The sequence below is a fragment of the Dipodomys ordii genome, unplaced genomic scaffold (genome assembly GCF_000151885.1).
Source record: "Dipodomys ordii isolate 6190 unplaced genomic scaffold, Dord_2.0 Scaffold20, whole genome shotgun sequence".
Classification (NCBI taxonomy): domain Eukaryota; kingdom Metazoa; phylum Chordata; class Mammalia; order Rodentia; family Heteromyidae; genus Dipodomys; species Dipodomys ordii.
The window spans coordinates 4,348,082-4,366,710 of NW_012267236.1; the positions used below are offsets into that span (position 1 = coordinate 4,348,082).

At 42.7% G+C, this 18,629-nt stretch overlaps 1 protein-coding gene across 1 annotated transcript in view; it reads left to right on the plus strand.

Annotated features, from left to right (window-relative positions):
- Positions 1–2,678: 2,678 nt before the first annotated feature.
- Srd5a2 (steroid-5-alpha-reductase, alpha polypeptide 2 (3-oxo-5 alpha-steroid delta 4-dehydrogenase alpha 2)) overlaps positions 2,679–18,629 on the plus strand; it is a 33,472-nt gene continuing 17,521 nt past the window's right edge. The window contains exon 1 of the mRNA XM_013013617.1: positions 2,679–2,959. Within this exon, the coding sequence (XP_012869071.1) occupies positions 2,679–2,959 (281 nt within the window). The remainder of the gene's footprint in view (positions 2,960–18,629) is intronic.

Sequence of the window (18,629 nt, forward strand, 5' to 3'; positions counted from 1 at the left end):
AAATACACACAAAGAGTAAATACTACATGATCCCATTTAAATGAAGTTCAGAAGCAGCCATACTAATTTATGGTATTTGAAGCCAGGCTAGAGGTTATTTTGGGAGGAGAATATAAAGAGCACAAGGGAGCTCCTGGAATGCTGGCAATCTGCCTCCTGGTCAGGTTATGAGAGGATGGTCAGTGTGCAAATCAATCAAGCTGTGTGTTTGCCAGTTCTGTGCTTTCTTCATGTATATAATACAGAACAGCTATATTATTTGCTCCAATTATCTCCCTGTACCTTTGCCCTTTGTTACGTAACTTCTCTATACCTTCCCACTCTGACGAGTGCTTGCCATGTGGCCAATAAAAGAAAAGGGAGTAACAGTATGCTAGTTCTGGGCCTGAGCCTCAAGAGACTTCGTATGCTTCTTGTTTTCTTGTGTTTTTGTTGTTAACCTTGACATTGTATGGACTAGAGGGTCTGGTTCACTAGGCCAGGATTACTGTGTTTTGGCTAAGGCTCCTGACCCAAATTCTGCCTGGGGCTAGGCCTAAGATACCCCATAGAAAAATGAATGAGCAGTGAAGGTCAGCCAAGACCTTCACAGGAGCAGTTGCCCCTGGAAACCCACAAATGTACAAGTTGAACATTATTGGTTTTATTGAGTCACTGACTTTGATGGTGGTTTGTTATTCAGTGAAAACTGTTATAGTAGTAGGGGAAGATGATAATGAAGATCTAATTAGGAAAAACAAGAGGCAGAAATTGAGACAGGAGAAATATTGTTTCCTTCCTCTTCCTCTTTTTTTTTTTTATGGTGCTAGGATCTAAACTGTCAGCCGTGTGCTTGCTAAGAGCCAGGAGATACTCCTCATCTGGAGCACTTGAGAGAATGGGCTTTGGCTGAAGCCATTCTTGGGACCAGACTCCAGGAGGATGCTGAGAGGGGCTCCGCAGGTAGTGAGTGCAAGGATGAAGAACGCTACATATGAGAAGAGAGAAAAGGGGAATGCCAGGGTGGAGTCGCACTGCAGGGACCAGAGCATGAAATAGGGCGCATCAAGGAGGGTGGGACAAGAAGATGGAAGACTAAGGCGAACAACAAAAGGAGAAAGCCAGGTCAAGCAACAGCTGCCAGAAAGAAAGGAAGAAAAGGACGGAAGGAAAGAGGGAGAGAAGGAGGGAAAGAAGAAACCCAGAAGGGAGAAAAAGAAAGAGGGGAAGAAAAGAGGAAAGGAAGGAGATAGGGAAAAGAAACAAAAAGAAGGAAGGAGGGAAAGAGGAAGGAAGAGGAAAAGGAAGAAAGGAAGGAGGAGGAAAGGAGAGAAAAAAGAAGGAAGGACAAAAGAAAAAAGAAACTAAGGAAAGGATGGAAGGGAAGAGAGTGAAGGAAAAATGAAGGAAGGGAAGTAAGGAAGCAAGGAGGGGGGAAGGAAAAGGAAGAGGGGATGTGGGAAAGAAGAAAGGAAGGACAAGAAAGGAAGACGGAAAGGACAGAATGAAGAGGAGGAAAAAAAGGAGGGAGGGAGGGAAGGAGAAAGAGAAGGAAGAAGGAAAGGAAGCAAGGAAGGAGGAAGGGAAGAAAGGAGAGGGAAGGAAGGAAGGAAAGAAGAAAAAAATGGAAGGAAGGAGCGAGTAGAGGAAGGAGTGAAGGGAGGAACAAAGAAGGAAGGACAGGGAAAGAAAGGAAAGAAAAGAAAGAAGATAAAATAAGGGGTGCAACAGAGTGGAGGAGGCAGTCAGGAAAGGCTGGGTGCTGAATCAGAGAAGGAAAGGGCAGGAGAATGGGAAGGAGGGTAGGGAGTAAAGACCCCTGCCGGGTGCGGGCTTGCTGGACAGACAGACAGCCTTGACATCTGCAAGTCCCTCATTATGAGCACCCTGGTTCTCAGGCTACAGCGCTGGAAGAGCGCTGGCGGGAGAAGCCGTGGACTTTAGCCTGGGGCTGGGCGGTCTCCACGACCCAGGTGGAGAGGAGATGCTAGCTTCGAATTGGCCAGGACCATGACTGCCGGCCTCCGTGGCTCTGGCGCCCGGTGAACCCCGTGAGCACACCTCTCACTGGGCACAGGAGAGGTGCAGATAGAAACCCAGGAGTGAGGCCGGACGCTGGAGGATGGTACCTGCTTGGGGATTGAGGGGGGTGAGGTTGTTGGGGGTCGGGGCACAGAGGGAATGGCGGACTCCCGGAGGAGTCCACAGTGGAAGGAAGGATCGGGGCAGTGAAAGGTGGAGCCGGGCGGGACCCTCCCTTCCCCCCCGTCCCCGTCCCTCGGGGATGAGCGTTGGGGAGGGAGAGGGGCCGTCCGTGGTTGTCTCTCCAGATCGTTTGGTCTCAGAAGTTGCGGCGTGGGTCGGTGGCTGAGGACGAGCCATCCTAGGGCACGGGACGCGTGGGGAGCGTGGCGAGGCCGAGGCGAGGGCGGAGAAGGGGCCCCCCAAACACTTCGTGCCACGGACGCCTTTGGTCCTGCGCCTTTGCCCTGGTTGGCGCGCAGACCCAGCCCTGGAGAAGCGGGTATCGCCAAAGCCGAGAGCAGAGCCAAAAGCAAGGCGGGAGGCACGACGGAGGGGCGGGAGCCCGGCCGAGGGGGCGGACACGGACACGGGGTGGCGTCTCGGGCTCCATAAAGGGGCCGTGGGGGCCGCTCTGCCATCTGGGCGCGGAGGCCACCAGCCGCCAACTCGGCGCGATGCTCGGTGGGTGCCAGCAGAGCCCGGTGGTCGCCGGGAGCGCCTTCCTGGCCGTCTTTGGGGCTATGGTTCTGTATTCCGCGGAGCCCTCCGGCTATGGGAAGCACAGCAACAGGCTGGCGCCCGGCGGGACCTGCCTGCCCGCCTGTGTCGCCTGGTTCCTGCAGGAGCTGCCCTCCTTCGCCGTGCCCGCCGCCATCCTCGCCCGGCAGCCTGGCTCTCTTTTCGGACAGCCCGAGACGGTGCTCCTGGCCCTCTTCTGCGCACATTACTTCCACAGGTAACAATTCAGCCGGGTGGGCGTTGCGGGGTGGGCAGCGTTGTGCCGGACTCCGGGTGTCCAGGAGCGCATCGCAGTGCGCACCGCACGGAGGAACTTGGAGGCGCGCGGCGAGCGAGCGCAGAGGGCGGCAGGGCGCACGAGCCAGTCCGCAGCACGGGGCTGGACACCTGCTGGTTGGTGTCCTGCGGTGCTTCTCTGGGCGGGAGGAGCAGGTCCTCTCAGCCAGGCACAGCAGCGAGCTGGAGTGCTGGAGCTGAGCAGGCCCATTGGCCGGGACTCTCCCCTCTCCAGTGGCGCGGGGTGCATTGTGCTGCGCGTTTACCTGTGGCGCCCCAACTCATCTCCTGCTTGCCAAGTGGGGCCAGGCTGGTTCTGGCACGTTAGGGAGTCATACGTGTTGGCATCTTTTGAAGACAACTCGACTTTTGAGGTTCTGATCAACTTGGTCTTTGTGGGTCTGAGGAGAGAAATGGGCAGAGCCCAGACTGGAGCTGACAGGTGTAAGGAGAATCCAGTGTCTTCTCTCTAGATTCAGCCAGGGTCAGGCTTCTTAGGTGCCACTCCCAAAGGGACAGGTCGCCACCTACTCTCCTACCGTACCAGTTCCCTTGGGATTTGAATGGTGCGTGGAACTAAGTTACTGCCCGCTCAAATGGTCTTCTAGATGAAAATTTCTGAGTCCAGGTGAACTTTTCTGATCTGGAAAAGAAAGATACGAAAGAGAGACAGGGGTTTTAGGATCCAAAGAAGGACTGTGGAAACCCCAACCAAGTGTCCCGGTGAGGAGGAAGAAGACATCAACAAATTGCCGGCAGTGTCTAATCACTTTGGACAAGTAAATGTTGTCTCTTTTAGTCCCATTGTAACCTTGTAAGATATGTCTTCTGCATGCCCACCTCACAGACGAAGAAACTGAGGCTAAGGAAAATTGTTATGTACCAGCACCATTCATAGCAGATCTCGAGACTCTTTCTGTTGTTCAAAGGCTTTTCATCACCTGAAATAAGTGCTCCCCGCAGGCAGAGAATAGGCAACATAGGGAGAGGTCACCAAACCAATCAACCAACCAATCAACCAAAACCTGAACAGAAGTGCTTCACTGACAGAGAATTCCTAGGATCAGAAGGTCAAGGACATTTAGATTGACAATACAGATTACTAAGGCCTCTGGGAAGTGCACGTCATAGTCCTCTGTCTCTTAGGGGAAAGTGCTGTCTTCTCAATCTACACAAATTTCCATCTGTCTCTTCTTACACTCCTTTTCCTCTAGATCTACTTTATCAGTCAGGATTTAATGACCATGTAATTTAAACTGACCATTCACCCTTAGGAAGATAAATATTGGCAAACAGAACCAAAATTAGCTTTCTTTCAATAAATATTTACCAAAAGCCTTTTGTAGACAAGGTCTCTGCCTGGGCAGATATTAACCACTTCGCTTTACTTAGATTTAGATGGTTACACAGAAAGAAGGATGTTGGTCTCACAGATTTTTGGAATAGATCTTTGACAGAAAAATTGATCGTATTGATAACTATGTTTTAAATCTCCAAATTAACTTGCATCAACACCATAAACAGCATTTTATGAGGTCATCTCATATTAGAGTGAGGACTAATATTTTCTGACAATCCTATGAACATAAATTTTAGATTTCCTTTTCAAACCAAAATGCATTTTGTACAATAAATTTATGACCAATACATTAAAAACAAGGAAGCAATTACCCATAAAGTGAGATATGTACATAATGTCCTTCTTCAGGGGAAATTTGAGAATATGAATGAAGGAGGTGGGACTTGAATCTGTCTGAGGGAAAATTGTGCACTGAACCCTTAAGTCTGAGTTTCTTGTCACTAGGATGCAGTGCTTGTTTAAATTCTTCCTTTGAGGATCCTGGAGTATTGGCTGTGCTATTATTTTGAGTGTTTCCTGGGAATAGTCTGTGCCAAGCATCCTACATAAGTGATCTGCTTAGGTAGGAAGTATGATCACCTCCATATTGCAGATGGGAAAGTACAAAAGCAGCAGAAAAACAAAAACAAAAACAGAAACCAAACGTGAATAACTTGCCCAAAGGTAACTGGAGGAATCAGAGTTCTGACTGAGGATGCTGGTATCTGGAGCTCAGGTTCTTAGTTATAGAGATAGGCCATTTCATACTTACTCTTACTTTATGCTTGCTTTAAAAAAATTTCATTTCATTTCCAGACTTAGCCTACTTTTTCTTTAATGCAAATTACAGTACCAGTTAACTATTTCCAAACCAAATCACATGGAATGAAATGTATTTACAAGGGAATGGGAAAGAGGAAAAAACATTGAGCATACTTTTCACAAAAAAGTTTATATCTAGAAAAAATTCAGTCACAAAGGGATTCAAATAGTAAAATAAATTTTAGATTTGTTTGTAAGATGGAAGTGGTCACACTAATTAGTATGTGTACAGGCCCAACTTATTTGTCAGCAACACATTTATTAATGCACATTTTATTTTATTTTATTTTTTTGGGTATGGTCGTGGGGTCTGAAATCTGGGCCTGGGCGCTGTCCCTCAGCTCTTCAGCTCAAGGCTAGCGCTCCACCACTTGAGCCACAGCCCCACTTTCAGCTTTTTTTCTTTTTGCTTATGTGGTGCTGAGGTATCGAATCCAGGGCCTCATGCATGCAAGGCAAGTGCTTTACCACTGAGCCACCTTCCCAGCCCCCTTATGGTAATTTTTTTAAGTTTCCTTTTCTTACTATATCTGTCTATAGGCAAATACCAATAGAGATATGAAACTGTGCTTGCCTATAAAGTGTGCACTAAGGGGCTGGGAAGTTGGCTCAGTGGTAGAGCGCTTGCCTTGCATGCCTGAGGCCCTGGGTTCAATTCCTCAGCACCACATAAGCAAAAAGAAAAAAGCCAGAAGTGGTTTTGTGGCTCAAGTGGTAGAGCGCTAGCCTTGAGCTGAAGAGCTGAGGGACAGTGCCCAGGCCCAGAGTTCAGGCCCCACGACCAAACCCCCAAAAAATTACCATAAGGAAATTTACTTTGTCAAGAGAACCCCCCATGTGCTGGTTGTCACTGTACTCTTATTGTGAAGGTGTAAAATACAGCAACAAACCTGAAAAAATAAAAGCATAATCCTTGTGAAAATAACCCAAACCTCAGGTATTAGTTTCAAAGACTCTTACAGGTAGACTTTGAGTCTGGCATTCTTAGTTTGCTTCTAGTTTTTTCTCTTATTTTCAGTGGCTCAGATTTCTACCAGAAAAGACAGATTATACAGTAAAGCATGCATGGGAGAAAAATGTTAGATTCTGTGATGACAGTGATCTCTAACATGAATAGGAATCAGATACAATTCTGATTAGAAAAAAAAAGAAAGAAAACCCCAAACTCCTGGGAGTCTGGACCGGTAAACTTTCATTTGCAAGACTAAATTTTTTGAAAAGGAAAAAGGAACAGAATACCAGTGTCTTTATATCTACAAGATTAGAGAATGAATAATCCTCTTAGAAAACTTGGCACTGGTCTGGACACGTTGGGCCATTAGGCATATCTTTAAAAAAAAACACAAACCAATAAGATGGCTCTAAAAATTAAGAGGACTTTAAAAAAATGGCATGTTATGGGAAAGAAGGTGCATCATGTTTCCTTTTTAAAAAGAACCCCTGCAAACAAAAACAATTCCCTCAAACCCAAAAGAATAAAAAACACAGAACAACAACAACAACAATCCTCCCTCCCCCCAAAAACCTCCTCCTACAGGCTTAAAAATGATTTTCTTAATTTAATATATATATATGCATATATTTATGTATATATACATTTGTCAGTCGTGGGGCCTGAACTCTGGGCCTGGGTGTTGTCCCTCAGCTCTTCAGCGCAAGGCTAGCGTTCTACTACTTGAGCCACAGCATCACTTCTGGCTTTTTCTGCTTATGTGGTGCTGAGAAATCGAACCCAGGGCCTCATGCATGCAAGGCAAGCACTCTACCACTGAGCCAGCTTCCTAGCCCTGTTTTCTTAATTGTAAAGGTGGTCTATACTTAAAGGAACAAATGGAAAATTCACAAAATAGAAAAAACAATTTTAGTATCTAAGTACATTAGCTACTAATGTTTGAACCATTTCTAACATCTTTAAATTTTTATTTTAACATCACCCTAATTTAGTCTTATAGATGTGTTAACATTTTTCTGACATTAAAGCTACCTTTTTTTTTTTTTTTGTAAAAAGGCAAAACAGCTGGGCACTGTTGGCTCATGCCTGAGCCAACCTACTCAGGAGGCTGAGATCTGAGGATCATGGTTCGAAACCAGACTAGGCAGAAAAGTTCCCCTGAAATTTTTATCTTCAATTAACCACTCAAAAACTGGAGTTATGGCTCAAAGTGGTAGAGTGCTATCCTTGAGCAAAAGAGCTCAGGGACAGTGCCCAGGCCCTGAGTTCAACCCCCACAATTGGGGAAAAAAAAGGCAAAACAAGTTTCAGAGAAAATGACAACTTTCATATGTTTACTAATTCTTTTAGAATTGAATAATGTGGAATATTTGCGTAAGCATAGTTCTCTGATATTCTGTTGGAAATAATCATCCTCAATCTTTTTTTTTTTTTTTTTGTCAGTCGTGAGGCTTAAACTCTGGGTCTGGGTGCTGTCCCTCAGCTCTTTAGCTGAACACTAGCCCTCTACCACTTGAGCCACAGCACCATTAACAGTTTTCGGAGTTGTTTCTTGGAGATAAGAGTCTCATGGACTTTCCTGCCTGGGCTGGCTTTGAGCTGCAATCCTCAGATCTCAGCCTCCTTAGCAGCTAGGATTATAGGCATGAGCCACTGGCACCTGGCCTCTTTCTTTCTTTTTTATTTCCTCTTTGGTAAACTTTTACAGTGTTGTTATAGTTTTGTAATTGTCAGTGGGCGTGAGGGTACTGTAATAACTTCTCCTTTGGGAAAACTTTCTAACATAAGAACACTGTCCCTAAGGTGGAAAAAGCAAAGTATAAACAGGTGAAACAAAGGATGTCAGAGAAAGAAACTTTTATTGTGAAAAGAATGAAACTTTTTTTTTTTAAATTAAGAGCGACAATGCACCTCCCTCTGAAGAGTTGTGAGGCGGATAGCTCAGGAGAGGATGTCAGCAGTTATCATTGTTTGGGTCCTTTGTTAGAAAATGAGTTGGGAAATTGTCTTGGTGCAAACTTTTGGGTCTGTCCTTAGCTTTGCGTCAATGGGCCAGGACAGGTGAAGGTGCACATATGCCTGGCTGGCCTGGACTGAGATCCTCCTGTTTACACTTCCCAGGGGAGCTGAGATGATAGAAGTGTGTCACATGTCCAGCTTTTTCTATTGAGATGGTGGTCTTCTAAACTTTTCTTCCCAGACTGGCCTAGAACCTTGATCCTCTCAATCTTCTCCTTCTGAAGAGTTAGGATTACAAGAAGGAGACTTTTCTTTGTGTGATGGTGCACCTTTAAAGAGATATGAAATAGATAGTCCAGGAGAGGAAATCTGACTGCTCCAAGTGGTTTGGGTCTTTTGTTAGTCAACATTGTTGAAAAAAATCTCTTGGTTGCAAATATTTGGGTCCACCCTAAATGACCAGAGTAGGTGCACATGTTTTTCGGTAGTGCCACTGTAGGAGGCAGTCCATGTTACCTTGGTAACATCTCAGGTATGGAGCAGGAACTGTTCCCATTCTGCTTATATCTGTGTTGCTGTCTGCCTACTCTAACAACCTTTCCTTGCACGGTATCACTTTATGGGTGCTTGTTATTGCATCTTGCATAAAAACAATAGCATCCCCTTATTTACAGTTGTATACTTAATTTCATATTTTTGTGTGACTAGGTTCAATGAATCAGTGATTTTTGGACATTGAAATTCTTTTCAGAAGCTTGGATTTTTTTAAGCCAAGATTCCCAGGAGTAGAGCTAACAGTGTGGCTCAGTGGTAGAGCACCTGCTTAAGCATTCATGGAACAAAGGGCTCAATCTTTCCCCCAACAGAAAAAAATGCCAGGAGTGATTTATAGCTTTGAACATTCTTTAGTATCTTGACAAGCATCTGCTTTGAGAATTTAGTCGCCATTTGGCTTAGTAAAGAGACTGAATTAGGGAAAGCATCAGGTTATCTTAGTATTACTTTGTCCTGGGCAGTGATCCGATGGAGAGACAAGATCTTAGGAGGATGAGCACCTCAGGTTTGGCTCAAGGTCTTTTGCAAAATGCCTGCTGGGGATCATTCAGTACAGTATTCTGTCCCATCATAGAGAGGTTAAAGTGGATGGCACTTATCTGAGGATAACAAACTAGAATGTAAGTTCCACAAGGGCTTTTCTTGGTCTCATTCCTTTGTTTATTATATGCCCCCCCCCGCCCCGAGCATAGAAGAGTGCTGGTACACAGTTGGTGCACATTAAATTTTGTCAAATGCATAAATGGACTCTACCTGAACAACAGTACAGAGAGAATTGTGTGCATGCTAGCGAAAGTTCAGGGATCATTACTGCTGAGGTTGCATGCACAGGCCAACTCCTGTCACTCTCTTCTCTTTAGAATCTATTGTTGTAGACATTTGGATAGTTTAGCCGCATGACAATGACTGCTGCCTAAGCACATCGCTTAGTCTCACTGCCAGTTCACTTGATGTCAGAGAGCTAGCTCACTTCTTGCTGATCTCCGCTACAGCCCTAGGATAGGTCTTTGTCCACATTCTCAAATAGATCTTTTCCAAGCAGTTGTAGTGTCCTATACATTGGCTGTCATACCACTTATGTCTGTGGTAACTGGCATCTGTACAATAGATTTGGCTGTGGCCTTCATAATTGGTTTGAAAACAAAATATACTTTCACCTCCAAAAGGTGACTATTTTGTGAGGAGGTTATTGGCTGAGGGGGAGGGGGAGGAAGAGAGAGGGAAAGAGAGAGGATGGCAATGGTTTTAGTAAGAAGTTTTGCTTGATTTGTCTATTAATTCTCCAGTAGTACACATTCTCCTTCCTTGAAGACAAGCATCATTTCCTCCCAGCCTTGAATAACTCTCTTCTTTGTGGATCTCATTGTGATGATGCCATTCCTTGGCACACTGAATGTTAATGGTCTCTTCTACAGAGACAGTCCTTGTCCATCCAGCCTCTGTAGCTTATAGAAGGTTGGTCCAGTGAAGAGTAGAGTGAGGAGTTGGGGTCTGAGTATCGTGCTGGCACTGTCAATGTGTCACTTGTCTCCAAAGAGGACCTAATGTCTCACACCTTGCTAAGCAAACTGCTCATTGACTGAGAATATAATGGAGTGCATATTCTTTATATATACACCATAATATATAATATAAATATAAAATACATAAATATATCACTATCTATCTATCTATCTATCTATCTATCTATCTATCTATCTATCTATCTATCTATCTATTCTTTTACACATCAAAAAGAAAAGCCCAGATGAGATTCATGTATATTTAGCTATGGGTTCAGGATAGTCATGAGGCATAATGTAGATCAGCAAAAAACTTACTGAAAGATTTAATTTTATTTGTGATTATCCAAGTAGTTGTACAAAGAGGTTTTAATGAGTACATTCTCCTCCTCTCCCAACCCAACCCATTCCCTCAGTTTTCCTAGATCCATCTTTACATGCACACGTTGAATATTATGATTGTATTTGCCCACCCTTCCTCCTCTATTTGTTTTCCTTTCCTCCCCCCCACCCTTGACTTCACTCCCTGTTGACAACACATGCTTCAGCTTTGTGGTTGAAAGATTTAAAAAATAGAATCATCAAATGGTTTTTTTGTATCACTTAGTTGTACAAGAGGTTTTATTTGAACGTGTCCATTATTCATACAATATACTTCCACAGAGTCACTCCTCATCACTCTCCCTCCCCTCCTCTCCCTTCCCAATCCAGTCTCAGAAGTGGTCATTATTCCTCCTTCCCTCTCTCTGCTCACCCCTCCCCATTAGCACTTACACCTCATACAGGACATTTCTAAACTTTCTTACATTCATTATTATAAAGCGCATGCAAATTGTTCAAAAGTGCTTGATCATGCTAAAACTTTCTCTCTTTCTCTCTCTCTCTCTCACACACACACACACATACACACATATCAACCTATCTGCATGTGACCTTTGGCATTCTGACCCTGACTTACTTTGCTTATTTTCCCTACAAATGACAATTTTATTCTTCATCTATCTATCTATCTATCTATCTATCTATCTATCTATCTATCTATCTATCTATCTATCTATCTATCTATCTATCTATCTATCCATCCATCCATCTATCTATCCATCCATCCATCTATCTATCTATCTTATCATCTATTTATCTAAATCTTTCTTTCTTTCTTTCATCCGTCGTGGGGCTTGAACTCTGGGCTTGGGCACTGTTCCTGCGCTCTTCAGTTCAAAGGGAGCGCTCTACTGTTTGAGCCACAGTGCCACTTCCGGTTTTCCAGTGGTTTATTGGAGATAAGAGTCTCACGGACTTTCCTGCCTGGGCTGGCTTTGAACCGTGATCCTCAGATCTCAGACTTCTGAGTAGCTAGGATTATAGGCATGAGCCACCGGCACCCAGCTCTTTCTTTCTTTCTCACATTTTCTTGATCTATTCAATAGCTGTAAATCATCTGGACTGTATAGTTTGGCTATTGTGAATAGTGATGCAGTGAACATGGTTGTATAGATACATCCTGACATATTCTTTTGAATAAATGTCCAAGTGTTTTTTAAAGATTTTTTTAGGAACCTCATACTGATTTTCATAGTACTTGCATTAGTTTTACATTCCCACCAAGAGTGTATAATGATTTCTTTCCCCTATACCCTTGATAGATCGTTGCTGTTTGTGTTCTTGATGATAGCCAATCTGACTAGAAAGATATGAAATCTCTTATTTTGATGTGCATTTCCATTATGGATCATTGTTTAGTTCATTTGCCCATCTAGTAATTGGATTATTTATTCTTTGGGAGTTTAGTTTTTGAGCTTCCTGGTTGTTTTGTGATTTTCTTCTGGTTATTAATTGCTTGCCAGATGTATAGCAGGTAAAGATTTTTTTCCCAATCTTTTTTTTTTTTTTTTGGTTGGTCATGGGGCTTGAACTCTGAGCCTGGGCGCTGTCTCTCAGCTCTTCAGATCAAGACAAGTGCTCTACCACTTGAGCCACAGTGCCACTTCCTCTCCCATTCTTTAGGCTGTCATTTCAGCCTAGTGACTACTTCCCTTGCTGGGCTTGAGTCAGTCCCATATGTCAATTTTCTGAGAGAGAGTCTTGCAATGTAAGTAGAATAGGCTGGCTTGGAATAAGCAATGTAATCCAAGAAAACCTTGCATTTGAGATCCACTTGCTTCAGTCTCCCAAGTGTTAGGGTTATAGGTGTATATTACCATACCAGGCTCAGAAATTGTCTGAAAAAAGTGAGATCATAACTATGTTAGACTTTGTGCCAGATGGTCTCCATTGCAATAAACTTACTCCTGCTGATGCAGCAGAAAAGCAGCTGCAGACATTTTGTAAGCAAACAAATGTATTGTATTCCAATAAAACTTTATTTACAAAAGCAGATAGTGGGCCAGATTTGACCTGTGGGCCACAGTTTATCATTCCTTCTTTAAGAAAATCATGATTGATCTAACTTCACATTTAGTGCCTGGTAATGCTATAATTTGGTTAAGTTCTGAGCAAAAAAAAAATTCTATGTTTAATTGGCGATGTGTAGTAAGCATTGTTTTCTGAATTCTAAGTCCTTGATCTGAGTGATTAAGGAAAGCAGTAGTAGGAGTCATGGAGGTTCATTCTGAATGGGGTGCTAAGAATGCAAACAAGCTCTGGAGCTCTGATCCATTTCTCTTTTATACATGGCACAAAAGACTGACTTCTTGCTCATTTTGTATCTAACAATGTCACTACAAAAGAACCAGCAAAATGAAGAAGCAGGGATCCAGATAGATGGACCAACATTTACCAAGTTCCATGGTAAGGAAGGCCTCCTGACCTTTATCAGACTTCTGTGTGTTCTCAACTGTGTCAGGTCTCACTGGAGACAGGAAAGAGTACAAAAATTGGTACTTGCCTTTAGGGGAAAGGAAGGAAAGAAGTCACTGGCCACTGTCTGGTGTGAAGTTGGATAGTGATAGTGTCAGTATGAGAGTCTGAAAATGTGATCAGAGAGGGAAAGGGGCCTGGTGGAGGGGAGGTGGCGGCGGGACATAGCCATGCCACAGAAGCATACCAAGGACTCTGGTGCTTGTCTGTGAGTATGTGTAGGATAGAAGGTATGTGATGGGTGGGTTTTTAGGGCCTCCTCAAATGACATTACGCCCCCTCCCCAAGTTTAGAACCAAGTGAGAGACTTAGGAATCAGGCAGCTAGAGAACAATTACCACCGATGAAGCTTATTTGGGGGAAAGTGATTTAGATTTTGGATCAGATGGGCCTCCTAATACTGTGCTTTAGAAATACTCAGCAGCAACCATGGCCAGACGACAGGCCTCTTCCAGTGTTGTTTATTCTGAAAAGATAGAAAGGCTGAGCTATGTACAGTTGTTGAGTGCTGGCGAGTAGGAATGGGTGAGGGACTGAAGGAAGAACAGGAAGGGTACTCTCAGTGAGTTGCAGGAATGTGATTGCTTTTGGTGATTGCAAAGAGTACCCATATTAAAAAAAAAAAAGAGTACACCTATTGATTTTTCAGAGTCTGTTCCTTGTCTCTGGAACCTGTGACAGTTTTCATCTGCAATTGACTGTGTATAGCAATGGGAGCCTCACTCTTCACTTGTTTAAAAAGGCTCTGTCTGTCCCTAGCCCAGGAGCTTTTAATGAGATTCAGCTCAACACAGGGGCTCTAAAATTTAAGAACTTCTGAATTGGGGCCAATAATGCAATAGCCTTCCATTTGGTGATGGGAGAAAGGAAAGAGAAGCCAATATTTATTGAGCTCTGGGTGTTCCGGACATTGTTATGTGTTTTACATGGGTTATCTCATCCTGTCTGTGATTATTCGTGTTGTTTTCACAAGTGATTTCAGCACAGAGTATTGGTGGGCTGAGCTGTGTAGGGATGGGAAGGCCAACACATGAAGGGGGTCCTCAAGGGACAGCCTGGCCAGACTTGTGAGGGGGACGTGAGGGTCGTTGGGAAACAGGGCCCAGCTGGTGAGCTAGGACTTAAAATTTCCCTGAACTCCAAACACTCAGTGTTCAAAGTGCTCTCCACTTCTTAATTCCCAACCCTTGTATCAATGCTACAGTATCTGATCCTACTACCCAAGCTTTGAGTCAGGCTTTGCACTATTTTCAAAACTGATCCATTATAGTTGCCCCATAATGTCCAGGGAAAAGATAAAGAGAGGAAGTTAAAAAATAGAGGAGAAAATGGGGAAAGAGAAGAGTATGGATGCACGTTTTCCAGGGACCTAGGCAGGGCAAGGCACTGAGTGAGCTATTCCCCAAGACAGGGAACCTGAAACTGCATCTCTGTCCTCAAATGGCAATGGTTTTGGCTTATTAAGCCAGGCACTTTTGGCTCATGCCTGTAATCCTAGTTACACAGGATACTGAGATGTGAGGTTCTTGGTTTGAAGTCAGACTGGGAAGGAAAGTCTGTGAGACTCTTTATCTTCAATTAACAACCAAAAAACCAGAAGTGGAGCTGTGGCACAAATGGTAGAGAGCTAGCTGTGAACAAAAAAGCTCAGGGACAGTGCCCAGTCTTGAATTCAAACCCCAGCAACAAAATACACATACAGAGAGGAGGGGAGGAGAGAATGAATCAATACTGGCTGTAATCTGGCCACTCACCACACTGAGATCTGAGTATCACAGTTCAAAGGCAGTCTGGGCAGGAATGTATGTAAGACCCTTATCTCCAATTAGCCTCCAAAGAGCCAAAATGGAACCATGGCTCAAGTGGAAGAGTGCTATCCTTGAGCAAAAATAAGGGATAGTGCCCCGAATTCAAGTCCCATTATTAGAACAAAAACAAACAAACAAAAAGAATTCTGATAGTCAAAGATGCAAAAAGGTACCAGGAAAGTTCAGTGGAACTTTGAGAGGAGCAGGGAAGAGTTCTGGGTGGAGGACGGGCAAGCAGATCGGGGCTGTCCACGCATAAAGCACATTGGTTCCGATCTCCTCTTTGGTAGGAACTCCCCACCATTCTGTCTCCATCTAGATGCTTATGTCAAAGATTGTGCTTGCTGGGTAGATTTCTTTTCTTCTTTGAAGTCAAAGTTTTGTTTTCATTCAGCTTTCTCTCACCACTCTCTGTATATGCTTCTATATATCAGGAAGGATCACAGTATAGGATCGCTTGCTAATCAGTGGTAGGGACAAGATGACAAGGAGAGTGGGATGTTCCATTAGAAAATACAAGGCTGTGTTTGATTTTGGTACTCTGTGTCTTGATTTGGGGAAGGGAAGGGGAACAACAAAATGCTGAGACAAGGGACAAAGGGGGAACCAATGCAACAGCGATACAAGGCAATCTGCTGGAAATGAACGTTACAAGTTGTGGGGTGGGGTAGAGTTAGGAGGGAGAGAAAGAGGGAGAAAAATGAGGGAGGGGGTAACAATGTTTGATAAGAAATGTCCTCCTCATCTTATGTATGTAACTGTAACCCCCTCTGTATATCACCCTGACAATAAAATTAAGTTAAAAAAAAAAAGAAAATACAGGACTGGATTGTTTCCACGAGCCCGTCTATGAATCAAGTGTAAGCATTTCTCTTCCCTCCTCCTCAACATTCTTGATTTTTCAGTCATTAATGACTTTTCTTCAATGAGTATTGAAGCAATACTCATGTAAAAAGAGGCGTGAGGGGGAAATTCGACATGTAGTGCTATTTCAATTCATGGGGTTCTATTTAAGTCAAGACAATGCCTGACTCACTCTTCAGCACTGAACTTGGGGGCTGGGAGTGGCCTTTCCTGTGCTGAGATGACTAACGGGTTGGTTCAGCTGCATGTGAAGTAGCCCTCAACATCTCGCCATGGATTAGAGGAAAGACCTTCTGGCTCAAGAGCTTGAGTTGTTCCAAGGCTCCCTGGGGAAATGTCCCACAGTTTTGTTTCTAGGCATTTCTCATTCACTCCTGGGGACTTTACAGACTGCCCCACTCTGGAAGTTGATTAACAAAACTTTGTCTCCTACCTGACCCCTTCGTTTTTCCACATAGCTTTGGTGTTCCTAATTCCTGACTGGTAGTGGTCCAGTCATAGCACAGCCTGTTCTGAGAAATGACTGTCAATTTCCATTCTTGGGGCAGGTTTCCCTGGCCTGCTGAATTGGGGCTGTTAAAGATCCATTTGTTTCAGATCACACTATCCCACTCTGTAAAGAGCCAGGGGAGATACTTTCCTCTGTTCTCAAATTGGAAGCTATGAAGAGAACTGGTATGTATGGTGTGTGTTTGTTGGTTACTTGGTTTGTTTGCTTATAAGCTTGAGTCAGAATTTGTTCTAGGCATTATAAAGTGCACAGTTAGACTTCTACCTTATTCTAGGAAGCACATTGGACTTGTTGATATGGAGTGTGACTGCTAACTCTGGTTATCTGTCTATCTGTATACCTGTTTCTGATCTCACCTCCATTTCCATTATTTTATTTTATCTTGATTTATGTTACACATCTGTGTTTATAATCTTAAGTATATATGTGATATTAAAGATATAAAATATAATAATATGCTATATATGATACGTGGCATAATATATTATAACATACATAGAATATGTTAAATACAATATTTAATATATTACATAATATATTCTATTAATATAATAGTAATATATTATACTATAGGACTATATTGTAATATAGTATAGCAATATATTATAAATTTTGTATATATTATATAATATTATTACATATAAAACTATATAACATAAATTATAATATTACTATATAATATATTTTAGAATTCTTATATGAACATAATAATTATAATGTATAATATATTTATAAAATAAAATTGTACAAGACATAAATATTATATATAAATAATTATATAACATAATTTATATTATATAGTATACATATGTAATATATGCTATAAATATAATATATTTTACATAATATATAATCTATAACATATGTATTGTTGTATATCACATTAGATATGTAACATATATGTATTGTATATATTACTATGTAATTTACATGTAATATATAATATGCAAACTATATTATATATTACATTATACATATTGTACATATTTTTCTCAGAGTAAATTGAAAATGGCTAAAGTGAAAACAAGATGCAAGTGAAAAAATTCTTCTTACCCAAGTATGTGCTAAAATATTTTGGGACTTTGAGAATAAAGGTAGTTTCTAGTGTGACAGTTACAGTACAGTATCACTTAGCAAGGATAATTTTTCAAAAAACTATTTTAGCCATCCTTAAGGAGGGGAAATATTGAATCAATTCGAGAGTGCTTGCCTGGGAAATCTTTCCTTGACACAGGGTGTTCTGCAAATAGCTCAATCATTCTTTTTTTTTTCCTTTCTTGATTGGAATCCAGAAAGTAAACCATGCAATATTCTGGAGCACTTGGCTGGGTGCAGGTTGGATTACATACAGTGGTGAATCTTGAAGTCTGGAGACCAGTCTTAGGGCCCAAATGTTAGGCAAGAGAAGTCATAGCTCTAGATATCTGGAGTCAAGGAAGCTGCTGAGGGAGGTCTGGCCATGGTGCTGGGGGCGCAGTTCAGAGGTAAGAGTAGAAGTCTTCTGGCTAACCTTCTTTCTAGAACCTTAGATTGGGAACTGGTTGGAAATAGAATATATTTAGACACAATTCATTAAGATGAGATCATACTGGATTACAGTGACTCTCCAATCCAACTTGACTAGTGCCCTTAGAAGAGAAGAGGGAGAGACACAGAGACATTGTGGCAAGGACCACCGGAAGACAGGAGCAGAGCTATGCTAAGTGAAATGAACTCCAAGGCATGGACACAGGAGGGTTGTCTTTGTTGTTGTTTTTAATGTACTCTGTGATTTCTTGTTTCTTTTGTGCATTTTCCCCTATGGTTTATCCCTTGTTGTCTCTATACTTATCCCTTGTTGTCACTACATTTATCTGAACTAGGGAAGGGAAGGGGTGTAAGAGAATGGTGAGACAAAGGACAAGGGGGAAACAGTGATTTTTCACAAGACAATATGTTGGAAATGAGCTGCATAACTTGGGGGGGAGTAGAAGGGGGAGGACAAGTAGGAGAAAATGAGGGTGGGGGTAACAAATTCGACAAGAAATGTACTTATTACCTTCTTATGTAACTGTAACCCTCTGTACATCACCTTGACAATAGAAAATAAATGGATAAATACATAAATAAAGAACTGTTTGGGAAATTGTCTCAAAAAAAAGACAGATGCAGAAATCAAAGTGATGATGCCATGGGCCAGTGAGTGCTAAGGATTCTTGGCCATCTCTAGAAATGAGGACGCTAACTTGTAAGTAGAGTAAAGCATGGAAACAAGCTCTACAAAAAGCATGGAGAGGAGTTCTCCAGGTTAGTGACACAGGCCTGAGATGACATGTACTGGTCCCACTCAGGTAACAGCAGGGGTACTAGAGTTGCTGGAGTGAGGTGGACCAGGGGAAAAGTAGTAGTGAAGGTTAGAGATGCACTGCAGAGTCTTTTGTTGTTGTTGTTGTTATTGGTTGTG